Source organism: Hyaena hyaena, unplaced genomic scaffold (assembly GCF_003009895.1).
Source record: "Hyaena hyaena isolate Hyena2069 unplaced genomic scaffold, ASM300989v1 scaffold_325, whole genome shotgun sequence".
In the NCBI taxonomy this organism is placed as follows: domain Eukaryota; kingdom Metazoa; phylum Chordata; class Mammalia; order Carnivora; family Hyaenidae; genus Hyaena; species Hyaena hyaena.
In genome coordinates this window covers 70,075-97,604 of record NW_024080957.1, presented here as the reverse complement: position 1 = coordinate 97,604, position 27,530 = coordinate 70,075, and the positions used below count along the sequence as shown (strand labels likewise).

General features: G+C 39.6%; 1 protein-coding gene across 2 annotated transcripts in view; it reads right to left on the bottom strand.

The window, feature by feature from the left end:
• The window catches only part of ANKRD44 (ankyrin repeat domain 44), a 154,726-nt gene that overhangs the window by 90,022 nt on the left and 37,174 nt on the right, over positions 1 to 27,530 (bottom strand). For both annotated transcript variants that reach the window (XM_039248951.1, XM_039248952.1), the window contains exons 8-13: positions 22,024 to 22,138; positions 10,467 to 10,549; positions 9,255 to 9,318; positions 7,155 to 7,223; positions 5,407 to 5,547; positions 3,691 to 3,771 (exon numbers count right to left, since the gene is read on the bottom strand). In XM_039248951.1, the coding sequence (XP_039104882.1) occupies positions 3,691 to 3,771; positions 5,407 to 5,547; positions 7,155 to 7,223; positions 9,255 to 9,318; positions 10,467 to 10,549; positions 22,024 to 22,138 (553 nt within the window). The remainder of the gene's footprint in view (positions 1 to 3,690; positions 3,772 to 5,406; positions 5,548 to 7,154; positions 7,224 to 9,254; positions 9,319 to 10,466; positions 10,550 to 22,023; positions 22,139 to 27,530) is intronic.

Below are 27,530 nucleotides of genomic sequence, written 5' to 3'. Positions count from 1 at the left end.
TGTTTGGTTTTGTTTTTATAGTTGGCATACAATATTATATTAGTTTCAGGTGTACAACATAGTGACTCAGCAGTTCTAGACATTATGCTGTGCTCACCACAGCGAGTGGGGCTGCCATCTGTCACCAAAGTTCTTACAATATTATTGACTCCCTATGCCGCACTTTTCATCTCCATGACTTATTTATTTTACAACTGGAAATCTGTATCTCTAATCCCCTTCACCTATTTTGCCCATTCTTTGGCCCCTGTCCTCTGGCAAGCACCAGTTTGTTCTCTGTACGTATGAGTCTGTGTCTGGTTGGTTGTTCACCTGTTTTGTTGATTAGATTCCACACAGAAGTGAAATTATGATATTTGTCTTTCTCTGTCTGACTTATTTCATTTAGCATAATAAAGAATAATTACGTCTTTTTCTTTCCTTTTCGCCTTAAAGTTGTCAGGATTACTGAATAATGAGTTTTCGAGCTCCATGTTCAAAAGATGAGCTCTCAAATGTAATAGAGAAGTGGTCAGGCCATTGCAGCAAGAGGGGCAGGGGTTTACTTTTACCCTTGCTGTTGGAGGCTCTACGATGAATCCAAAAGTTAGGAAATGAAAGTTAGAAAGAATAGAAAATAACAACAGGAAGAGAACTTAAGAATAGCCCAAACAATAAAAAGATTAAAGGACTGGGCAAACATTTAAAAAATATAAAAGATTAATTCAGTAACCGCATCTGAAGAAAGAGGCCTAACTTGCATCAGTATGTATAGACTAGAACAAACTAATAAATAATAAGCTTAGAAAGCCTTTTCGAACGGAGTTGTAATTTTTCTAAAAAAAAGCCACAATCTTTACAATAGGTTGGAGGTAGGGGTGTGGCTTCAACTTTGCTGAAATGCCCTAAACCCCAGGACACAAGTGCTTGGGGATGTAGGAATTCTGTTCAAGGTCTGTTACAAATGGTACAATCCTGCTAGTCAAAGAGGGAATAAGTAGTCAGGAAGCACCACTCCATAATTTCAGTTTTACATCCGCAGCAGTGGGACAAACGTGTCCTCTACAAGGTCAAGCTGATTCAATTTCATACTCAAATCAAATTCTCAAATGCTCACATCATACTTACATCAAAATATGCAATGGAAGCATGTATATTAAATAAGGCCTTCCAAGGGGAAATGCCTATCATTTCCTCAAACACTTTATTTTTGGTTCTGTTTTTATTGTTTTTAAGTTTTATTTTAATTCCAGTTAGTTCCCATACAGTGTTATATTAGTTTCAGGTGTACAATGCAGTAATTCAACACTTCCATAAATCATCCTGTGACTCAAACACCTACCTATCCTTTGATATAAGGCAAAAGGATTAAATAAGTCACACATAGAGACAATTAACACAGATATTTTAATTCCTAGAAAAGCTGATAAAAGACATAAATTTTTTACACCAAATATCTACATGCCACATGATTTTTCCATGAAATATTCCATAATAAATCAAACTATTATTGGAGTTCTGATATCATGCTGTTTTGGGTGATTTGTACCTTAAAAGGAAGTCCTTTTTTTTTTATTTTGGTAATTAAATGTTCATGGACACAATCCCAGGTATGACTCATTTTAAACAGAATTTGGCTCTTGAAATAAAATCATTCAATAGGAATAGCGTTCTAGTGGACTCACAACCCCCAGCTTCTGAAAGAGTTTCACTGTAAAAAACCAGTTGGCGGATTTAATAGGTAATCTGGAAAACACTTGGAGTTGCTCCCAAAGTGTTATTTACCCCAGGATATAGCTGAACTATACTAACGGCAGTGCGTTTTGAAAAAACAACAGCGCTATAGAATTTGCATACTCCCCATATCATTTCCAAGGGAAAATAAATTCCACTTTTAACTGGGGATGCTTATCTCTTCTCCTCCTAGGGTAGTGGCTAGCAATCTGGGCACCTACGCTGCAAAATCAAGACATGCACATTAAGTCAGGTATATTTGGATGAGAGGTGTAGCCTTTCTGCTCGGAAGAGCTCTCAGGAAGCCTGGTTCCCTGCCTTCCCCTGCCTGTACTGCTTTTTCCTTCTCCATCAGCTATAACAGGGCTGCTTTGGCACAATCTCACCAGAGAAGGGGGCGCTGGCTGACATGGCTTAAAATTCTATAGTCTTTTGGGCACCTGGGTGGCTCAGTTGGTTGGGTGGCTGACTTTGGCTCAGGTCATGATCTCGCAGTTCATAGGTTCGAGCCCTGCATTGGGCTCACTACTGTCAGTGCAGAGCCTGCTTCGGATCCTCTGTCTGTCTCTCTCTCTCTCTCTCTCTGCCCTTCCCCTGCTCTCTCTCTTTCTCTCAAGAATAAATAAACATTAACATTAAAAAAAAAATTCTACAGTCACTGAATATCATCAAGTTTGGATTATTAGGGCAAAACCTTGGCCATTCTGCCTTACTCATGGCTGTTTCCTGTCCCCACCCCAGTAACAGCCCAAGTTACGTCCCACAACTTGTATCAGGACCACACTCTCTAACTTCTCTCCCACAATGGTCTGGACCTGGAAGGAGAGGGGTCACAAACCTTTAGGTCATAGAGAAATTGGTTCCTCTGACAGGTGAAGAAGAGAATTAAACAGGTTAGGAACTGTGTGGGTGCAGACTCTTAGAGCACTGGATCCACTAGGTCTCAAGGAAGCAGGACAGCAAGTGTGAGCAGCACTCATTCCTTTGTTCATTTGTTTAACACACAGTGACTGAACACCAGCGACATGCTGGCTGCTGCACTGGGCAGAGCACAACCTTCACACTGTGCTTTGTTGTATAAGAAGGACTCTCGGAGGACGAGGCATTAGAGCTTCCTGTGCAGCAACGCTGCTGGGTGATGGCAGGGACTCCGGCCCTTGTCATGGTACTAGCTAAGTCTCTGTCAGAAGCCAGAGAGAGACAGGTGGGATGAGGTGGGGCAGGGGCAGTTGTGGGAACAAGTGGGAAGCTGTTTGTGAGCTGATGTTTGTGTGCCGGGGAGGGAGGGAAGGGAGAGCACAACCAGTGTATTGCACACTGAAATTTCAAAACACTTATTTATAGAATCTGCTAAATAGTTACCCTCAGGTCATTGAAGGAGAGCTGAAGGCCCCAGGGGAGGCTTAAAGTATCCCCTGTGGCATATGATGCATGGCAGAGTCACAAATGGCATTTAAGACACCTGTTCCTAAAAACTGCTGACCAGGGGCGCCTGGGTGGTTTAAGCTTAGTCGGTTTAAGCGTCCGACTTTCGCTTAGGTCATGATCTCGCGGTTTGTGGGTTCGAGCCCCGCGTCGGGCTCTGTGCTGGCTGCCAGCTCGGAGCCTGGAGCCTGTTTTCAGTCCGTGACTCCCTCTCTCTCTGACCCTCCCCTGCTCATGCTGTCTCTCTCTCTCTCTCTCTCCTAGAAATAAATAAAACCTAAAAAAGAAAATTAAAAAAAAACAACTGCTGACCAATCACAGGGACACTATTGGTAAAGGTTTCAATTTTAGGAAGAGTTCCTTGTGTAAAAATAGCATAACTGAAGGATATATTAAAAGAATCATTTCTTCTTCACTGAAGGCAAGCCCATATTGCTTTCTCCATATCCTGAATCAAACCCCAGATTAGCAAGGCTCCCCTATGTGACAACTGAGAAAAGCAGACAAGCGTCAATAACCACATCTTGTACTTTAAGCTGAGAAGAAACTTACAATGCGGCTTCCTTTTCCTTCAGCTCTCTGGCTCTTTCAAGTTCTTCTGAATTTTCATGGGCATTTCCCAAGATAGTCTTACTTCTCAGCATAAGGGAAGAAAAAAAAGTACAATTATTTGTTTTAATGGCAAAGTTGCTAATGATTTTGGTACAGCTTCTAACTCAACGACTTTTCCCCCAACCCAAAAGAAATAAGCCCTGGTTTTCATTGAGGATATAAGTGATTTTCCTAAAGGCCATCCAGTAAATCTATTCTCTCCCAAGGAACCCAATCGAGAACATGACTTTCCTAGAACTTCCACCCAGGTTTCAGTGAGTAAGACAACAATCAAGTCATCCACCCTTCCAAAAATATCCGAAATCCCCCAAGTAAATAGGAGGCACTTTAGGTTAGACCTCCCTGACTCCAACCACATTTCTGTTGCCTCCTTGTCAGTTTGGCATCTCATTTATCCAGGAATGAGGTTCTAGTCACCCCTCAACTGCCAGAGAAATTCTTCATCATGTAGGGTTCCTTTCTCACCTTTAACATTGAGGTATACTTGTTCCCCCATTCTTTTCTAAGTGAGCAGCATAGAGCCTGCTGCATAGTGGGTGCTCAATAAATTGTTTGTTGCACTAATAACTTATGGGGCTACGGGGTCCTGAGTGTAGTGACATCAGACTTGCCAATATTATATAAACAGCATTTTCCAAACTGGAAATATGGACCATAATCCATAACGGAATTATAAAATTAATTTAGTAGGTTGTAGTAATTACGGTTTTTTTTAAACCAAAAGAGAAAATATCAGAATCATCACACATTGTAAAAGTAAATATAGTTTTATGAAATTCTGCTTCCTTTTTACATACACATATCAATATATATAGATATTTAAAACCTACATATTTGAGTACACATATTGGGTCATTAGGTAAAATGTATTTCCTGTCATGGATCACTGTGTAAAACATTTAAAAGCCATTGTTGTATAAGAAAAGAATTTAGCACTGACCTAGAATCAATTCTATAGCACAGAGTAGCAAGTAAGGCAATAGTTTTCCAGTGTCACCAAAAAGCATTCCTATAAGGGAGGCTCTGGTCCTCAAGTTTTTGAGAATGATTGCATAAGCTATGGGCGCCTCTCACATCATTTCCACCTGATCTGGTTCACTTATTTCTCCTTTTCATTCCTGGACACCTAGAATCCAAACATGTCCAGGGCATCCAACTTCCTCTACTCCAGTTCCTGAGAGAGCATTCGTGCCCAGGTTTGGAACAAGACTGTCAGTTTTACGCATACTGACATTGCATTTGAAGGCTATTGGGATTATGCATGGATGGATATTTTAGACATGTGACATATTTACAGCAAATGTAAGTTTGAGAGCCAATAAAGCATTTAAGCGGTGATGATGGCAACTGCAGTATATGACAAAATAAATCACAGCCGATCTTGAATGAACTGAAAACCTGGGCTTGACAGCTCCACTTGGCATTCAACCCGAAGACCAGAGAAGAGAGATAATTGGGCAGTGACACGTAATAATCAAACATAGAGATCAGTATGGCAAAACCGGGGTTAGGGATGAGGCAATTCTAACTCCTCTGGTCCTGGATAAGAGGGATTCTTCATTCACAGTTTCCATGAGGCAGCATGAAGAACACTTAGCAAACCCTTCCCCTCCCTAACCATAGCCCCAAAGTAAATTTAAGCAAGGCTGTTTTTACTTTCTATCCATGTCTGACGCAGCAGCGTAGTGCAAAGCTGTCCGTCCCCAGTCATCCGTCTCATTAACATTGGCCCCTGTGGTCACTAATGTCTCAATACAGTGGAAATGACAATTTGCAGCTGCATAGTGCAAAGGCGTCCTGAAAAACAAAGAGCAATTTCCTACTTCATTCAGTCTGAAAAACAGACCCCCACCCCCACCCCCCATCATCAGCATTAGCACTGGCAGCCGTATTCCTGGGAGTGGGGAAAGCTCTTCAGCTCTCAGAGTGTGGACACCAACGGACACGCCTTTCTTTGAATTTATACGTTGGAGCTGAAGATACAAAGACAGTGGCTTAAGACACGGCCACCTACCCAAGGCTCTATCTTTTCTTTCCATTGCTAGTGCCTATCCTGGTTCAGATCTACATTACTGCTCTTTCAGGCTATTGCAATACCATCCCTATTGGCCTCCTTAGCTCTAATCAAATTTCCATCAATTTCTAATTGGTATGAATGAAGAACTGGATTTTCTAAGGCCCAATATCCACATACAACATCCTATTGTCAGGCAATCAGTCCTCTCCACTGAACAAAGCCTTGATTCCTTAGTCTGGAATGGAAGACCTGTCCACGCTGGGCCCAAACTACCTTTATAAAGTGTCTCTCTCTCTCCCCTGGATGCACCCATTACTATAAGCCCCTTGGGGGTAGGGATGTAGGTTAATGGGAAGAGCGATGCCCATGAGCTTTATCAAATCACATCCCCTCTCTGGGCCTCGGCTTCCTCATCCTTCCTTCAAAAAGCCCCCTAACATCTATTCTAGGTCTAAAATTTCTAGAATTTTACATGCACATGTTAACTTATTACATGTATAACTCATTTAGTTTCTCCAAGTCATTTTTCTTCATCTATTAAAAAAGGATAATAAGCATCCCCATATACTTCATAGAGAAACTGTGAAAAACCAAGTGGGTAATATATAGGAACCATATGCATCTTATAAAGCGTAAGGCATTGCAGAAACATGAAGTGATTTATTTTATATTACCTATTTTTAGTCCTCAATTTTTTAATAGTTTATCTGATGTGCCTAGCCAACATTTAGGGTATAATAATCAAGTGAATTACTTTATATCAAAGTAAATAACTTTACTTCAAGAACTACTGATTAATTTTCAAGTACCACTCTTTTAAATTTTGCAGTCAATGTATGGACTCTTTTATTAGTTGACTAGGTAAATTGTATTTTAGAAGACCCAGTCCTGTTCCTCAGGAGACCCATGGACAGGTGAGAGGAGAGACAGGAAACGGAGGGTCGGCTAGAACTGTGTGATATGTGCTGCAGTTGTGAAGTAAGGAGGGCATCTGGGGAAGGGGAGGGAGGTGTTACTTGACCTAAGTCTGGAAGGGTGAGTAGGAGTTATTCTGGGTAGGTTTGTAAGAGAAGAAATCGGTAGGCATCCAAGAGCCAGGGTGCACGTGGAGAGGACAGGTAGAGAGATGCATGGGGGAAAAAACAACTGGAAGAAGACACAACTGACATTTCTAAACAGCTGTGAGAGCTGTGAGAGGAGATGCTTTCCTTGGGGTTTGTGCCTGCTTTGTTGTGTTGCACTACACAAAGGGATTTCCTTCTGAGGATAGACTCTCCCCAACAAGCTTCCCTGTTTACCATTTCAATAGAACATGATTTCCAGATGGACTGCTCCCCACTCCTTTTACTTAGGCACTTGAAGCAGACAGAGTTCCCTGTTTACATACCTCCCACACTTGTCCTTTTTATGGAAATCTGCTCCGCTGCTCTGCAAGAGTTTTATACATTCCACATTACTAGAAAGACAGGGAAAACATCATTAAGATGGTAGAGGTCAATGGCTGGGCTATCTTCAGAAAGCTGTTTCTGGCAAAGCACAGGCCAAGATGAAATGATAGCTCCAGTTTTAAATTCTGCTAACCCCAAAACAACCTGAATATATTGAGGAATATATATTGCAAGGATCTAAAGTTCCTGGAATGCCTTTTTCCAAGCCAATAAATCAATGCATTGAGCCTGACGGCACATTTTCAATTCCACGACCAAAGTATTTGATGATTATTATGTGGTTATTGTTACATGGTTAAACCTTTTAATGATGGTTTCATCGTTTATCCTAAAATTCTCTTTCAAAACCATCAAGGGTTTGGGAAACAACCCCTTAAACCTATGATGATTTCACAGCACCTTTAAACAATGAGCCAGGAGGGAGAAGCATTACCTTTTATCACAGGAGAATGAATTCACTGTGATAATCATTTTCAACCCAGACTTTCCATAATGGAAAATAAAACAGCTGCATTTCCCTGTCTTTGTAATATAGGAAAATAAAATGTGTAAAAAATAAAAGGCCAAAGTGATGTAATGGAGCACAGGGATCTTCCAAACCTTCTTTGTCATTTCAGAAGCAATAAATCATGTTGAGTAAAGAAAAAAGAACCCCCTGAAGTGAATTTTCCTATTGAAGGGCATGTAGCTAAATAACAATTCTATTAGGAGTTTCAGATACGAATCCAGGATGGTATGTTGTCACTCTCCATGTAGGTCTGATATTTTTTTCAAATGTCAGCATAAAAAGAGACAATCATTCATTATGGTTTTAAACTTGGAATGCTGAGTGGTCTCAGATTTATTGTTTTATTATCATTTAAATAAGAAAAATGATCTCATTAATGATGAACCTGAGCAGGGTCCCCTCAACTCCCCATCCACCCTTTGTCGTCAACTCTCTCGAGAACTGTTTCAGTCATAAGAAATAAGAACTTTCTGAGACCATGATGTGTCGATGTAGCATGCCAGTTGATATAAAGCACCTATCTCTTACTGAATGGAGCCAAAGGATCAAAGGCCGAGGCAGCTCTAGTTGTGTGGCTCATGAAGCTCATATGATTTGGGGAGCGGGATAGGGGAGAAGGAAATTCATTTTAAAAATAATAAGTGATTACGAATACAAAACTAAATACAATATTTTGGAAGGACCCCATGCAAATAAAGGCCCTGAAACTTCATAGTCAGCCCACCTCTGATAAAGAGGTAATGCCTTTGATAATGTACAGATGGCAAATGTAGAAGCATTGCTATTCCTTAAGGACTAGAAAACTGATTAAGAACTAACACCTTACCCAAACAAGGTCATCTGAGAGAGGCCATGTTTGGTCAATGTATGGTCATGTATCGACAACATTATTGATCAGAGCCTGAATCTCACCACTGATATGAAAAAGAGTACCTGATGAAAAATGCTTTTTTAAAATATAACTTAAAAAAAGGCAAGGATTAAATCATTTCTTGCCTATCCCTTTAGTTTTCTTGACCTTTGTTCACATTTAATTGTTTAAGTACTTAAAAAGCAGTTTTGAAATAAGGACAAAAATATCTGTAAATAAACACAAACTAATTCAATCTTGGATTCCTGGCTCATCATCCACCTACCAGCAACAACAACAACAACAATAACAAAAAAAGAAAAGAAAAGAAAAGAAAACCTTAAGAACAAATCTCAAATTATTTTCTTTTGGTAGAATATCAACTAGATACATATCATATAGGCTTCAAGACCTATAATTTTAAAAAAAATAAGGAAAATGAAGGGAAGAGAAAAGAAAAATGATTTTCTATATGAGATGGATTAACACTTTTTCTTTGGAAGAACAAATGTACAATTAATTTGGAAATGCAAAAGTGATAGTGATATTGGGTATTGGTAGAAATGATTCTTACCCATCTTACTACAGGATTTGACTTTGATTCACAGATAAGTTGAGTCAATGAAGATATATGAGAGGAGTTAAGTCATGAAATAACAAGTGAAATTGCTAACTACTCACCCTCCTGCAGCAGCAGCATGAAGGCACGTTCTTCCAAATTTATCTGGGGTGTCTATTTCAAAGCCTGCAGACAGCACGTGCTCATTACTAAACAAGGATACTATGCTATACTTTTGTCCTAGTTAAACCACAAGAAACATTGCAGAGACAGAAAAATCAGTTAGTAGAAAAACCAGAATGCAAGCAATTGTAGTCAGAAAGAGGTTGTCATGGAAACGAATGGTAACTGCTCAAGCTTGGCAATTTTATAGGAAGAACCGTGAAGTCTAGAAGAATTTATTTTCACATTCAGCCCTGGGTGAACCACAGCCCCATATTTCAATCCCAGGGTAGAAATTTATGAAACCAATTTGAGACAAGTAAGGCACTAGACAGGCAGACAGAACACATGGAGAAAACATGGACAGCAAAGGAGTAATCTTAACATGCTGGAGTAGATATTTTCTCACGTGTATTATTAGCTTTCAGTTGGTTTCAGATCTGGGAAACATGCTTTCATGCAGGGATTATTTTTAAACATGCCAAAAGCAGTGAAAGCAGAATCAATCATAGGTAAAGCACTTAAAAGGAAGAAAAAAATCCCTCTGGGATGTCTGTTGAATTAATTCATAAACAATCTTTGCCTTGCAGACCTCTATCACCTTTGAAAGCCAGGAACTTCTTAATACATGGAGGTTGGCAGAAGCAGTGATAAGAAAGATTAGCAAAGCTCCAAACCAGAAAGAATTTCTTGGTTCCAAATAGGCCCATATTTAAAAAAATAAAAATTAAACCTAGTTGGAGGGGATCAGACTGCAGCAATTTTTCAGAGGCCACAGAATGGGGAGGTAACATGACATTTCTACTGTCAAACTGCAGGGGATTTGGCCTTTTTCCTTTGTTGAAAAGATTAACTGTTAAATCCACCATTTTCAGCCTCTAAGATGTTTTCTCTGATTATGACAAACTTCCGGTAAGCTAAGGCCATCCCTTCCTGCCTCTCCCTTTGAATCACCCAAGCTTGACCTTGAAAAGCAGACAAGGCTCTCACTCTGGGGCAGGAATATGGACGGTCAAACAGTAACAATACCAAGTACTGCTGGAAGCTGTCCCCAGACCAGGTCAGGAATACTATGAAGCACAGGCAGCCACTTACTCTGACCAGACACCTAGAGCCATCTGGCTCATTTACAGGACACATTAAGCCTCATCTGTGGCAATGGAGTTACTTACCCGATGATAGCAGCTTTCTGCAGCAGTCGGAGTGAGCATTTAGAGCAGCTAAATGTAAGGGGAACATGCTATGGATTCCACACCTGAGGAGAAAAAGAACAGAGCAGCTCAACGGTAGCAGATCTCAAGATATATGCAGAACAACAATAACCTTTCTAGAAGTTCTCTGATGAAAATGAAATCCAGAACACCTTGCTAGGGACTCCTGCCTGAAATAATTTTATATTCTTTCACTCACACAGGAATTATCAACCATTTTCTACCTTAAAATAATACAATCCTAAAACTAGACCAGAATTAAAAACCTCTAACAAGGAATGTAGATCTTTTTTTTTTTAATTAAAAAAAATTTTTAAAAACGTTTATTTATTTTTAAGAGTGAGAGAGAAACAAAGTGCAAGCAGGGGAGGGGAAGAGAGAGGGAGACACAGAATCCGAAGCAGGTCCAGGCTCTGAGCTGTCAGCACAGACCCAGATGCGGGGGTCAAACCCACAAACTGTGAGATCATGAGCTGAACCAGTCGGACCCTTAACCTACTGAGCCACCCAGGAGCCCCGAGGAAAGTAGATCTTCAAGAAAATATTTCCTATAAATGGTGATTCTACATTGGGAACTAATTTACCTTTCTTTTCCAGCTTAGCAATTTTATGTCAGCAACCTGTTTTACTCCTTGAATTAATAAATAAAGACTATTGACTTATTATGTGCTAAGCACTTGGCTAAGAATAATGGCTGCATTATCGAAAATAAAATTTTGGATGGCAATAAAAACTAATGTTTACCTTTTGCAGGTGCAATTTCATCTTCCTAATAGACTTTTATATTGCCTATTAACCCACATCAGGACACCAGTCATGAGAATGCGCTGAAGCAGTAAACATTCTCTTGCATACATTTCATAAATCTAGCATATTTTCCCTAACAGTATCACAGAAAGAATCTTGAAAAGGACGTTGTAGACTGACACCCCAGCATAAAACAGTCCCCAAGATGATCCCCTAAGGCATCAGCAGCCTTCTGGCAGTGCTTTTTGTTTTCAGAATCCTCCTCTTGCTCATCACCTCTCCTCAAACAAGGACCCAAAGCCGTGTGCGGAACTATAGTTGCTAACAAACAGCATCATCAGGAGTTTCCTGTGTACTTGCAAGCATTTATAATATTAGCGTTCATTTCTCAGAACATCTCATTATATTCAAATACTGTATTTCAGATTTTGCAAAGTCTCTGCATAACACGTGTATATATTTACACCTGCAGCATGAATAACCTAAGTTTCTTCTCTGCCACACAAAGTTAAAATTTTCAGATTCTACACTGCATTAAAAAACACATATGGTCTGAACGTGTTAGGTTTCAGATATGTGAATTTTATTTGTTGTCTCAAAAGCTATTATGATGTGTGTGAATGTGTGAAAGTATCTACATATTCGCAGAGATTTCATAGTATGCAGTTTGCCAAATCTGAGTCTGCCAGCAATTAACCACCTCTCTCTTTCCATCAAAACTTCTCTCTGCGTGTTGGTGTTTTTGTTCAGTCTTCCCTCCCTTCGTTTTCCTTTCCCTATATGGAGATTTCCAACCCAGTGTATATAATAGCTGGCATCCATCAAGAGATGCAATTTGCTGGTCTTCCAGGCAGTGTCATGCAGAGGAGAACTGCTTGTAATTACCTCTCTCATCATTTACAAAAAAAAATTCTGAGAAGCAATTGCACCAGTGACAACCTTGATGCTCATGGAAAGGAAGAGTGAGTTGGGGGATGGGAGAGAAGCCTTTCTATCTATGCTGCTACTTATATTGTTCCTTCTTGATTCCAGTGAAACACAGTAATTTTTTAAAATGTATAATATGCTTTTAAAACACCTTACTAAATGGAATTTTAAGCCAATGAGACTTTACCTAACCATTTTGTTTGTTTAGGGCAAGTAAGGCAAAAGTGTATGATCATATTAATATCTCTGGATATTTTCAAGAGAAAAACAGTATTTTCTAGGATGGTTTTAAGTTCCTGAAAGAATGTGTTGAAATTGGATTGGCTCTCTCAAGATTTCTTTGATCATTCCTCGTTCATTAAAAGTGATTTTAATAAAAACATATAAATATGTGTACAAATATATGTAAAATAGAAATACATTAAAATTTTATACATTACACACATATATAACATACATATGCACACATGTATGTATACATGCAATACAGTATACATTTTATAAGGATACAAAAATATATATCTTTACATACAATAATACAAGCAAATGAATTAGATTTTTTTAAAATGTTTTACTTATTTCTGAGAGAGAGAGAGCATGAGCAGGAGATGGTCAGAGAGAGAGGGAGACACAGAATCCAAAGCAGGCTCCAGGCTCTGAGCTAGCTGTCAGCACAGAGACCAACACGGGGCTTGAACCCATGAACCACGAGATCATGACCTGAGCCAAAGTCAGATACTTAACCAACTGAGCCACCCAGGTGCCCCCAAGCAAATGAATTAGAGAAAATAGCATCAGGACACCTGGGTAGCTCAGTTGGTTGAGCATCTGACTTCGGCTCAGGTCATAATCACACAGTTCATGGGTTCGAGTCCCACTTCCGGCTCTGTGCTGACAGCTCAGAGCCTGGAGGCTGTCTTTAGATTCTGTGTCTCCCCTCTTTCTCTGACCCTCCCCTGCTCATGCTGTCTCTCTCTCTCAAAAAGAAATAAAACATTTTAAAAAATTTTTAAAAAAACAAAGAAAATAGCATCAACATCTGTAAGAAACCAATTAGGAAAAATATAAAAATTGTAAGTGATAGTATAACGGCAACAGTTTTGTAACATATTCTATAAACTTCATCGTCTTCACATAATTCATCATACTCTACATTAGCTAATTCTTTCTTTTCTTCCTGCTACTTATAAACTTGAGAAGACAAGGGAGGTAGAACCATTCTAAAAGATCTAGCAAAAATTCTCTTTGGTATACATTTTTTATTCCACAGCTAATAAAAAAATCACTACCTCAATTAGGTTTTAAAAACATATTAATTTAGACTCAAGTATAATTGGCAAATATCAGGCCAAGATTGGAAAGAGAATAAAAATTGAATTCAGAATCTCTGAATCACTTTAAAAATGATTCACACATTTCAAAATAAAATTATTCCCTTATTGTTATAAAATAAGGCTCTTTATAAGGAAAGGTCATAATTCCTTTGGCAGGAAAACTAGAGTTTGGTTGTCTTAGTCAAATAAGAAGCGTCATCTTACTTCATCAGGTATACATCCAAGAAGATCAAGAAATAAAGATGTCAGATAACCCTAAACTTGACAATGCATAAATTACAGGAGAGGGGAGACCAATTCCACCTAAAATGCTACATTTATTTGACCAGTCATAAAATTAATGAGACACATTTGTATTAGCTCTAATTAATTTAGCTTTTACTGCGTCTCCTACCCAGTTATTTCAGAATAAATGATAAAGAGTAGGGAGCTATCAGAAGTATGGAAAGGACTCGTGCAGGATTAGAATAATAGTTCTTTTAAGCTTTTCCCTTGGCATCAGAGAGCTATGGATGTCCCTTCTCACCTCCAGTGCTTTCCAGAGCCTTCCCTTAGGCTGTATGCTAAAAAACACTGTGGTTAAGGTGATGGGATCAGAAACCTTGGGTCTGAGTCCTAGTTTTGACACTTGCTAGCTATTTGATCTTTAGGAAGTACACAATGGTTCCCTCATGCCAAAAATAAATATGATTCCTTCATCCATAAAATAAAGATAATTAATAGTGTCAAGCTCACAGAGCAATTGTAAGGATTAATTAATAATACACTCCAAGTTACAAGAGATCTGTATGATGAAAACTATAGAAAACTTATGAAGGAAATTGAAGAAGACACAAAGAAATGGAGAAACATTCCATGCTCATGGATGGGAAGAATAAATATAGTTAAGATGTCATTACTACCTAAAGCACTCTACACATTCAATGCAATTCCAATCAAAATTGTACCATCATGCTTCTCAAAACTAGAACAAACTATCCAAAAATTTGTATGGAACCACAAAAGACCCCGAATAGCCAAAGTAATCCTGAAAAATAAAACCAAAACGGGAGCTATCACCATCCCAGACTTTAGCCTCTACTACAAAGCTGTCATCATCAAGACAGTATGGTATTGGCACAAAAACAGACACATAGGCCAAGGGAACAGAATTGAGAACTCAGAAGTGGACCCAAAAGTATACAGCCAACTGATCTTTGACAAAGCAGGAAAGAATATCCAATGGAAAAAAGACAGCCTTTTTAACAGATGGTGTTGGGAGAACTGGACAGCAACATGCAGAAGAATGAAACTAGATCATTTTCTCACACCATACACAAAAATAAACTCAAAATGGATAAAGGACCTGAACGTGAGACAGGAAACTATCAACACCCTAGAGGAGAAAGCAGGAAACAACCTCCTTGACCTCCACCGCAGCAACTTCTTACTTGACACATCCCCAAAAGCAAGGGAATCAAGAGCAAAAATAAATTTTTGGGACCTCATCAAGATTAAAAGCTTCTGCACAGCCAAGGAAACAACCCAGAAAATTAATAGGCAACCAACGGAATGGGAAAAGATAGTTGCAAATGACATATCAGATAACGGGTTAATATCCAGAATCTATAAGGAACTCACCAAACTACATGCCCGAAAAACAAACAACCCAGTGAAGAAATGGGCAGAAGATATGAACAGACACTTCTCCAAAGAGGACATCCAGATGGCCAACAGACACATGAAACGATGCTCAGCATCCCTCCTCATCAGGGAAATACAAATCAAAACCACATTGAGATACCACCTCACGCCAGTCAGAGTGGCTAAAATGAGCAAATCAGAGAACTCGAGATGCTGGCGAGGATGAGGAGAAACGGGCACCCTCCTACACTCTTGGTGGGAATGTAAACTGGTACAGCCCCTCTGGAAAACAGTGTGGAGGTTCCTCAGGAAACTAACAATAGAACTCCCCTAGGACCCAGCAATAGCACTGCTAGGAATTTACCCAAGGGATACAGAAATGCTGAGGCATAGGAGCACATGTACCCCAATGTTCATAGCAGCACTCTCCACAATAGCTAAAACATGGAAAGAGCCTAAGTGTCCATCAACAGATGAATGGATCAAGAAGATGTGGTTTATCTATACCATGGAATAGTACATAGCAATGAGAAAGAATGAAATCTGGCCATGTGTAGCAACATGGATGGACCTTGAGGGTGTTATGCTGAGCGAAGTAAGTCAGGCAGAGAAGGACAAATATCATATGTTTGCACGTATAGGAGGATTAGGAGGAACTTGACGGAGGACCAAGGGGGAGAAGAAGGTGGGAAATGGTGGGGGAAAGGGAGAGAGGCAAACCATGAGAGACTCTTGAATGCTGACAAAAACTGAGGACTGGATGTGGGGGGGAGGGGGGATGGGCATAGAGGAGGACACTTATGGGGATGAGCACTGAGTGTTATGTGGAAACTAATTTGACAATAAACTATTTGTAAAAAAAATAATAATAATAATACACTCCAAGTGCTCAGTAAGGGGTCTGGGCCATGATAAGCCTCTACCATACAAGTTAGTATTGCTATTGCTCTTGAAATTATTATTAGCTTAGTTGGAAAGTGGGTAGTGTATGAGGTTTGAAGTTGTAATCAGGCAATGATTCCTTAAAATCAGGTTTGTGATCTTCCTTCCTTCCTTCCTTCCTTCCTTCCTTCCTTCCTTCCTTCCTTCCTTCCTTCTTTCCTTCCTTCCTTCCTTTCTTTTTTCAGGTTTCTGATTTTTCAAAAGCCAAGAATAAATTGGTCTGCTAGCATTTCTGTTACCTTTCTACATTTTGAAATTCTTGACAATAATTATCTCACAAGTCTTCTATCTAGAGAAGGTAGATTGATTTAGTTTTGCCCAATAAGCCGGTGAGATAAAATGTGGTTTTTGATCCTGAAATGATTTTATGATTCTTACTTGGCTGACCAACCCAAACCAAAAAATCAGTTTCCTATTATAATTTTATCTATGTCATTCCAAGTTTTATCATGCACCCCTAAGTTACAGGCATTTGGGTATAACTGAGAACCATGAGGCCTGGTCCTTGCTGTTTGCAACCTATTGACATTCTTAGTTTCTTTTGAATCAAGACCAAACATGCTAATGTGCCTTACAAGGTCCCTTCAGGTTCAAGGTGTTGCTTAACCGACCAGTATCCTAAAATCTCAGTGGACTTCTATCCCTTCCTCCTGGAGAAGCCAAGGCTCATTCCTGCCCAGGCTGTTTGGTAGATGCAGGCCCCTCTTAAAACTCACCCTTCTGCCTGGCTTCTTATAGCCTTTCTCAAACTAGTTAGTGCATCTCTGGGGGCCACTGGAAATACCTTTGCCCTTTCAAGAGTTCTCTGTGGGAATTTTTAAACTGTCTTTTCCTTTTGATGATAACCTAAAGCAAATGGTATGAAAGCATATTTTGGCTCATCTTAACACCCACCTTCTTACTACAGAGCCCAAGTCTGTATTTAGGGTCACACTGCTGCCATGTGGAACTACTGTGATTGGCAGCAGCCAATAAGAACAGAAGGAAGGTGGACTTAGTAGACAAATGATGTCTGGACCTGGGAAGGGTGAGTGATAATGCAGTATGCTGAGCCTTTTCTATGCACAGAATTTGGCAGCAGTTGGCCTTTGCGTTGTGTAATGAGCCCACAATTCCTCTGGTGCATTTGAAGCCACTGCAAAATCCTACTCCCACGGCACGTACCGACTTCAAAGGAGTCAGCACCTCGGCCACCAGGACAATTCCGTGAAAATTGTGATTGAATTTTGGTAAACGGTGCACTATCACATCGTCCACTACACAGACAGGCAGCAAGCCTCTTGCTGAGGAGACTCACCTCCAGATCCAGATGGACAGAGTCTCATTTCAACCCTCTCACAAGCTCTGGGACCTCGGGCAAGTAACTGAACCTCTCTGTGCCTCATTTACTTCACATATAAGATGGCGATAATCATATCACTTACTCCATAGAGTAAATTAAATGTAATTCCTCAGAGTGGCGCCTTGCATGAGTAAGCACTCATGAATGTTTGCTACTACTGTAAGCTTGTTAAAGTTGAGTGCTGCTTGCATGTATTTTGTATTTGGGGGGGGGGGGATTTATTGATAAAATAGAGTTAAAAGCCTAAGGAGTTTCTATCTAGCCTAACATTTATACATATTCAAGTAACACTATAATAAAAATAATCTGTCTACATTTAGGATCTGTAAGACTTCCATGACCCAACTCACTGCTACTCAGCCTGCAGTCTCCAGTCACCGTCACTCCTCCCACCAGCCCCACCCCCACCCTGCCATGTTCCACACATGTTCTGTATCCAGTGGCACCCAGTGAATGTTCTGGCATCACAGTTTTCAGGCATGATTGTAACAGCTTGTTTAATTCTTGCCCCCAAAGAATTATAAATTCCTTGAGGGCACGGATTTCTGTAACCCAGGAACCTGACACAGGGGGTAATAATTCACAGACCTTCAACAGACATTTAGTGAATGAACAGATGTCAGAACCAGTTACCTATCCTATATAACTATAAGACCCCTAATTTTGCAGCCATTGAGGCAGAAAAACAAATGAGAGCATAATCAGTAAGGTGAAAGACAAATTAAAATCCCAGAGAAAAGTGTCCCAAATGTAAAAAAAAGTTAAAGAAGAGAAACCAAAGGGCTCTGACACCACATAAAGTTGTGTGAGCACTGAGTCAAGTTGCAGAAAGTGCTCAGACTTAAAGTTCAGAGGAAGAAAATAAATATCAAAAACATTCATTTGGCCTTAGAATGAGATTCAAATAAATTCATAAGAAAGCAATGACCATAACATGTGTCATATGGAGATCTTTTAAAATACATTTGTTCAAAAAAAAATACATTTAGTCTATTGTTTATGAATGAGGATAAGTTAATTTTCATAAATACAATTTGTTTTCTTATTTATAGAAGGAAAGTCCTACTTTCCTCCTCTTTAATGAGCTACTTGACATAGATCTACATGGAGCCCAGGGAACACTGATATTCTGGGGCCTTTAGCAAAGTTGATCTTCTCCAAAGTCCATCCCCCCCCCCACCCCTACACCTCATTTTGATATTTTCCCTCAGGTGACTTCCCACCCCATGTACTACACACACACACACACACACACACACAAAGTACACATGATTGTAGCCTAATGAACCACAGTTTGCTGCAGGAGGCAGTTTTTATTCATTTACTTTTTTAGTTTATTTCTTTTGAGAGGGTCAGAGACAGCCCAAGTGGGGTTGGGGCAGAGAGAGAGGGAGAGTGAGAGCAAATTCCAAGCGCTCTGCACTGACAGTGCAGAGCCCAATGTGGGGCTTGAACTCATGAACCATGAGATCATGACCTGAGTTGAAACCAAGAGTCAGATGCTTAACTGACTGAGCCACCAGGTACCCCACTGCAGGGAGCATTCTTATCCCCAGATAAGCTGTGACAAAAGCAGATGTGGCTCTTTGAGGCTGGGACAATGTTTGCCTCAGTGGCATCCCCAGGACACAGCACAGTCAATGGGAGGAAAGGGCACTTGAACAGCAGTGCCACCTCTAAGGCACTTTAGCCACATGGTGTGTGTTTGCATAAACTGAAGGCAAAATCATTACCGAGAAATGAACTTTGTGCTTATTGAGTAAATGTGTTTGGGGAAATTTTAAGTAAGTAGTGAGCCCCGTTTACCCTCATATGGATCCAACCCTGAAAGAAAATCAGAAATTCATGGTTGTTTGGTTAAAACTCTGCAAGTAGGGGCGCCTGGGTGGCTCAGTCAAGTAAGCATCTGACTTCGGCTCAAGTCATGATCACATGGTTCGTGGATTCAAGTCCTGCATCAGGCTCTGTGCTGACGGCTAGCTCAGAGCCTGGAGCCTGCTTCAGACTCTGTGTCTCCCTCTCTCTCTGACCCTCCCCTGCTCACACTCTCTCTCTCTCTCAGAAATAAATAAAACATTAAAAAAAAAACTCTGCAAGTAACCCTAAGTTCAAAGAAAAGTACCACTGAAAACATTAACATATCACAGGTGAAGTGTGTGTGCCTAGATAGTCTCCTTCTGACTAATGAACACCAAGCATTTGCAGTCTCTGGCTTTGGGGAGCCATGATCTAGTTCGGAACTCTGAATCTGTAAAAGCCTGCTGAACCCTAGGAGAGTGCTCCTTCCACAAGACTGAACTGCTTCTTTTAACTGCGATAGCCTAGTCAGAAAGGTCCTTTATTCTGAAAGGAGACAGCCCACTACTCTTCCTATTTGTCAGTATGTCTCTCTCTTTCCACCCCCGCAGCCTCGTCCTGAGCCCAAGCCCTCATCTTTTCCTCCCTGGACATTTGCAGGAGACTGCCACGCGTTTCTGGTCTGGACCACCTCCCACACGTCTGGGCTATTGTCAGAGTGATCTTTCTCACATACGAATGGGATCATTAGACATAGAGTTCCCTACATCCACTTAGAATTCTTTAACAGTTTCTGAATGCCTCAGAATAGAATCCAAATCCTTAGCGGGACATGCAAGGTCCTTCAAGATGTGGCTCTCCTGCCTTCGTACCTCATTTCTTTCCCTTCCTCCACACACATCAGAGAAGCCAGGCTTGGGAATCTGCTTTCAACACATGTGCTTGTTTGTGCTTTTGTAAATACAGTTCCCTCTTCCTGGAATGGCCCTCCTTGCTTTCCCTCTATCTTTTTACCTCACTCAATTTTGCTCTCCTGGCAAACACCTATCCATCCTTCCTTTTGCTGAAATGCCCCCTCTTTTTTTTTTTTTAATATTTTTATTTATTTCTAGGAGAGAGAGAGAGAGAGACAGCGTGAGCAGGGGAGGGTCAGAGAGAGAGGGAGTCACAGACTGAAACAGAATCCAGGCTCCGAGCTGGCAGTCAGCACAGAGCCCGACGCGGGGCCCGAACCCACAAACTGCGAGATCAGGACCTAAGCAAAAGTCGGACGCTTAACCGACTAAGTCACCCAGGCGCCCCTGAAATGCCCCCTCTTTTGTGAAACCCGCAGAGTCTGTGTCTCCCTGCCTGATCACATAGCGTGGTACACACCTCACAGTACCGCAGGCATCTGCTCTGACCTTATTCCCACCACTGGACGGGTACCCCAGAAGGTCGCTGGAACCCACTGATGCCTTCCATGGATTATTTAAATTCCAGTTTATTCTCAAGCAAGATTTTCAATCCTGTTGCACAACACTTGGCAAATAAAATAGAATTCCTTGTGTTACACTGTCCTTATATCGTTCTACTGAACATTTGGTTTTTCTTTCCCAGTCTCTGTGATCAAAACTACACTCTTTATTCAGTCATTTAAAGCTCTCTTTAATTTGGTGCTACTACATATCATTAAGTAATAAAAAAAAACAGTTATTGATAGCTTCCTATGTGCTAGGCACTCTTCAAAGAGCTTTTAACATAGATTATCTTGCTTGATAATATTAGCAGATATATTTACGTAACTCATATAGATCTTAACCAATAGCAGAGAGATCTGCTAATAATTATGTCGTTTAATCCTCATAACAAACCCATGGGCAAGTACTATTATTACTCCCATTTTTGAAATGAGGAAACCAAAGCACAGAGACCTTAAGCAATGGCTGAAGGTCCCACAGTTCACAGGCAAGGTGGCTTGGATTGGAGCCCAGGTAGTGCCCTTGAAAACCTGTGCAACACGATATGACCTCAGGGCAGAGTACTGTGGAATAGGACTCTTTCAACCTTTGTTCCTGCTTTCCTCCCTGCCCAGGAGGCCGCCATCTGCTCTACCCACATCACTGTCATCCTTCAAAGCCTACCTAAAACTCACCTTCCGCTTAAAGGCTTTTGCCACCTTTGAGCTCTCTCCTTCCTGTCTACACCCTGTGGTATATGCTGTCTACACTGAACATTTTGCCACTTAAATCCTGCTTCATTTAGAACTTTGTGATATACTATCTTGCATGGTTCTTTGTCTTAAGAGGGCCTCCAACAAAATTATGAGCTCCTTGAAGGTATCAACCAGGTGACTTATTTCTGAAACTTCCCATAGCACCCCACATTGTGACAGATTTGTACAGCTGCTTTATATTTTCTTCTTGAAGTGTAAAATGAAGTCAGGTCCTCCTTCCCAATGTAGATGATTTACTCAATTGTACCCCATAATCATATCATTAAAACTAAGGAAGCACCCTGAATAAATTCTGAATTTGCCCAATTATGTTGTGGTTTCCCTGCTTTCTAACATTAAATATTGGAAAGAACAGAATATTAGAAAGTAGAGTTAGGAATAGAGTTCAAGTATCCTTGGTTAAAGTCACTGGAATAGGCCTCTTTCTGCTGTAGCTGAAAATAAAATGGACTCTTCCTTGCATCCATCATTTAAAGTCAGTTAATTTAGTTTAAATTTCATTTGTATTTAGCACAATGGTACAGAACCACCCCAACCTAGATAAGCAGAAACAATCTACTGCATGGCAGAATCCCTTCTGCTGTAACCTACTTGGCTGTGTCAGCTCCGCTGGTTATTAAGGTGTTAATCAAAAGCTCGTGACCATATCTTGCAGCCACGTGGAGAGGAGTGTTGCCATCCTTATCCACACAGTCAATTTCACCTCCTGAAAGAGATGTTTTAAAATGGAATAACATAAGGATTCAGGTTGATTCAGATACTACATTTTGTGCTAGTCACTCCTGTTGTCCAAATGTTGATTACTTTTCCCCTCTGTGTACATCTCTATTCTGAAGTACAAGAATGGGAATGTCTTTCCAGGGGACAGGTCACCATCTAAACTAGTAGTATTATTAAATCGACACAGAGAGAAGTTTGTTAGAAATGCTTTGAAAAGTCATTCCATATTGTCTTATTTAAATATCTAAAATCCAGGGGCACCTGGGTGGTTCAGTAGGTTGAGCATCTGACTTTGGCTCAGGTCATGATCTAACAGTTTATGGGTTTAAGCCATGCCTCGGGCTCTGTGCTGACAGCTTGGAGCCTGGAGCCTGCTTTAGATTTTGTGTCTCCCTCTTTCTCTGTCTCATCCTCACTCATGCTCTGTCTCACCCACTCTCAAAAATAAACAAAAAATTTTTTAAAGATTTAAAAACTTAACAACTGAATTCCTTCTCTGAAGGAACAATGTAATCAAATTCCATAAAATGTAATTCTGAAGATACATTTAATTTTAATTTACCTGCTGGATTAAAAACTTTATATTAAAACTTTATAAAACTTTTATAAAAACTTTATATTAAAGGATATGAACCAAGAGAATAGGAAGTTCAGGAAAACATTTTATGTAGTTTGAGTATTTGGTTTAAATTATGATGAGTAAAATGAATAAATGCATAGACTACGAAATGAAAATGTCTATATTTACCACATGAATCATCAACAGTCCCTTTAATAATATAGTATTTTCATGTACTTTGTTTTGTCTTCTTTTCCCCCAGCTTTTTGTTTTACTACATTTCTTTCTTTCTCTCCCTTTTCCCTAAATATATATGTACATATAGTCTGTCTATCTATTCATTTATTTGAGGAACCATTTTTAAAATAAGTTAGATATCATAACATTTCACCCCTGAGAACAAAGACATCCTCCTACGTAACTATAATTCTGTTAGTATACTTAAGAAATTTAATGTTGCTATCATAATTTTATTAACATAAAAGCATATTCCAACTTCTCCAATTATCCATCAAATGAGCATTATAGCTGTTACTTTTTTAAAATCCAGGATCCAATAAAAGATTCTGCTACCATTTGATTGTCATGTCCCGTTAGTTTCTTTTAATCTAAAACAACCCTCCTGCCATTCATTCATTCATTCATTTATTCATCTCCTATGTCATTTATATCTTTGGAGAGTGTCCTGCATTCTAGAGCTGTCTGATTATTTCCTTGATTAGATTCAGGCGGAACATTTTGTCAAGAACACCCCAGAGTTGATGTGCACTTCCCACTGCATCTCCACAGTGCACATAGGTCAGGTTATTTCACTAGATGATGCAAATTTTGATGATGCAATGTGTAAAGTTTCAGTATGGAAAGATGAAAAAGTTCTAGAAATGGACAGTGGTGTTGGTTACACAAAATGCGAATGTAGTTAGTACCACTGAACTGTACACTTAAAAAGAGTTAAAATGGTAAATTTTTATGTTATATATATTTTACCACAATAAAACAAAAAAAAGGAGCTTGATTACTTGGTTAAGGTGATGCCCACCAGTACTCTCCATTGCAAAATGTCTTTTCCCCTTTGTACTTAACAATTTGTGGGGGGTACTTCGAGACCGTGCGAATATCTTATATCCCAACAAAGTTTCCTGCAAGGATTTTAACATAAACAGGGAGTACTTTATTCAAAAGTTACCTAAATTCTTTATTCTGTATGCTATCAACTTGCTACATAGTTAGGTTCATTGGATTCTGTCTGTTTCCAAAATTTTACCAGCTTTTGATTTAATTTTACCAATATGTAAAACATTCAAAAGTCAAAATTATATTTTTTAAAAGCTTCACTCTGATTTCCATCCCTTCCCCTTCATTCTCAACCACATCCTGCAGTAATCATTTCCATTAGTTTTGGTTCATGCTTTCTTTGTTTCTCTTTGCAAAAATAAACACACCTTGGTTTTTTTTTTTTTAACTTAACAATATATCCTGAAAATCTCCTAAATATACTTTTACAAATCACTTCTTTCAGGTATTCCTCATTTTAGTACAGCTTTATTATTTTCCATTGCATGGATATACGAGTTATCTGGTAGGGTGAGCATTTAGGTAGTAAATGTCATTTTGCTATTATCAGGAAAGCTGCAGTGAATAACTTCATGCATATGTTTTTTTTCTTATTTGTGGGATGAATCTTCAGGGTAAATTCCTAGAAAGGGGATTTCTCAGTCAAAGAAAGAAATATGTAGTTTTGTTCAATTTTGCCACATTTTTTTCTTTAGATGCTGTGCCATTTTCCCATTCACATGAGCTATGTATGAGAATGTCTTTTCCCCCATAGCTTAATCAAGTCTTTGAATACCTGATATGTGATGGGTGAGAAGTACTATCTCAGTCTAGTCTCCATTTGCATTTCTTGTATTAAGGAATTCGAGCATCTTTGCCTATATTGAAGGACTATTTGTTTATCTTTTTCCATGAACTATTTATTCATGGCTTTTGACTATTTTTTCTCTCTCTCTCTCTTTCTTTGTGTGTGTGTGTGTTTGTGCGCGTGTGTGTGTAGCTTTTTATTCCTTGATTTTCGAGGATTCTCAAAATATGTAGGAGATTCACCATTTATCAGTAATATACATTACAAATATTTTCCCTCTATATTTTCATTTTTCTTCATTTTTTTACTCTGAAAAAAGCCCTTATTTTTTGGAATTCGTGTATTTTCTATTATAGTATTTAGATTTTGCAATGAAGTTAGATAGGCTTTCCCCACATCCTGACAATAAAGAAAGTGACACATGTGAAACTATTTGCAATACTGTCTCCACAGATACATCAGAGCAATCCAGGGCCCATGTATCTAAGAGCTTCCAGCAGTAGTTGGCCTGAAAGGTCCATCCCTAGAGCTGATCCAGGGAGATGCAAGACGCAGATCCCCAGACTTCAGAGAAACCTTTTTCCTGGACAAATACTGCATCACTTCATGTCCTTTCCAGTCAAGAGGCACCAAACCTTTCTTAAGAAGTGTTAGGTTAGAGCCTCCGTGTTTATCAGCCCGAAATATGCCCAATATTGGGTAGGGAAAGAAGAGAGTGAAAAATACTGGAAAATGTAAAGGGCTGAGTTGATAAATTTCTTATTGTTGTTACTACCATTTCATAAATCAATGTAAAATTATAAAATTATATTTAATTACCTTCCACATATGCATTTGTTGTCATTTAAAAAAGATTTAAGAAAAACATCGTAACTAGTAGAAAAATAAAAGACAGATTGTATTTGTTATTCAGAAATATGTTTGATATTAAAGTAGGACCTCTAGATGAATCAATTTCTATTTTGTAGTTATTTCCCAAACCTCTCCATTTTCACTTAAAAATCTTTAAGATTTGCCTGAAATGTAAATTAAATATCTTTACAATATATTTGAAGGTTGCAAGTGAAATGCTAGTAATTGATTACTGATAATTAGTGAGGAAAATAAACATTCGTGAGTTTAGAAGTACAGCAAGCATGTCAGAAGGGATAATTTATGCAGCATTATCTAAATATTCCTCTGAAGTTAGTTTTTCCTGCATAAATAAGGTCATCTTATTAAACTGCCTCAGAAGTATTGTGAGCCAAAAGGTCAAAAATCTCACAATGAATCATCTTAACCTATCACTTGACTCTTCCTTTTCAAACTCTACTTTTAAAGCTTCCATGAAGCAGACATCATTTTTGAAACCTTGTGACCTGCCACACAGCATTTGAGTCAGCCACCTAGTGCCAATGGCTGGATCACATACATGCCTCTTGATGTCACACAGTGTCACACGGTGGTTGGGACAACATAGCTTCAGACAACAAACAATGTGATTGAACAGTAGAGGTAGTCCACTACCACCTATAAAAATAAAAGAGGTGTGTGTGTGTGTGTGTGTGTGTGTGTGTGTGTGTTTGGGTTTTCTGTTTGTTTCTCTTTTAGTTCTTATTTAACAACTGTCGTATTGATGCTGAATGATCCCGGAAAAACAAAGTTATGAAGAACTAATAACTCTTGACTAGAGAACAGTCAGGGAAGTAGAGAAAGGCCATACAAAGTCCAAACACCAGGGTGATGTAACAAAACAAATAAATAAACACAAAGAATTTTCCTCAGAAGCATGCTCAGTTGTTGTAAGGGAGCCAACTGGTGTCCCCACGTGGGACCAGCATTCCAAATCCTGTTGTGCAGTGACCCATTCTGGGGGACAGATACCAGATCCTGGGGTGTGAGCCTCTGGATTTTTCCCAGAAGGAAGCTAGAAAAACAGGAGGAAAGAAAAGAGCTTCCTATTCTTCTCCCTGAGGGCATTTTTGAAAATGTCAAATGGAAGAACTCACAGCTCTCAGATGTGTAATGAATGCAAAGAATTGTCAGCTGACAGAAGAGAATGCCAAATCATCCTTCCACAGGGACAACTCTATTCCAGATATGTGACTCTTAAAGTAAATAAAATTCAAGGTAAAAAAATTTTTTAAATATGCCACTGTGCATCCAGAAAATGCATTTGTAAGTGTAGTGCTTGAGAGTTCAGTCTCTGATGTTAGACTGGCTGTGTTCCAATCGCTGTCCTCAACAAACCTGCCATGTATCCTGACAGAAGTGACAACCTCCATGCCTCAGTTTCCCCCTCTTTGAAATGGGGATGACGACAACAACTCTTCCTCATGGGGTGGTTGAAAGGATTTATGTGGAGTGCTTACCCAAGCACCTGGCAGTGTGAACACTCACTGAACATGAGCTGTATCATTATATATAATGGGCGATGTATTACTGCCACTTTATCCTTATCATTTCAGGCCCCTGGACTCCACCCAACCCACAAGCAAGATGCCAGGCCAGCAAGAATGAGGCTCTGAAACAGGCTCCTTGATCACAGAGAACGAGAGATGGGTTCTCTTTCAGGTCTCATCCCAACTCAAAAAATTAGCAACCGTGCCCAGACAGGAAATGGAAGTCTTTCAAGTCCACAGGAACGGCTTCTGGAGAGGTCAAAGGAGCCAGCAACACCCCCAGACAGCCGTCAGCACACCAACATTCCAGGGGGAGATGTGTCACGGCCTGATTCAAAGGAGATGGCCAGTGCTGTCTGGCCACAGGGGGGGAGCTGTGTGAAGGCTATACTCACAAAGGGAAAACTTGCTCTCTCTCTGACCTGACCACTGGTGCCTGAATATGCTTTAAGAAGCAAAGCTTTTTATACCAAAGAAGGCCTATTGATTATATTCAGACTCAATTTTATTTTAACTTATTTATTTAGTTTGAGAGGTGGGGTCAGAGAGAGAGAGAGGGAGAGAGAGAATCCTAAAC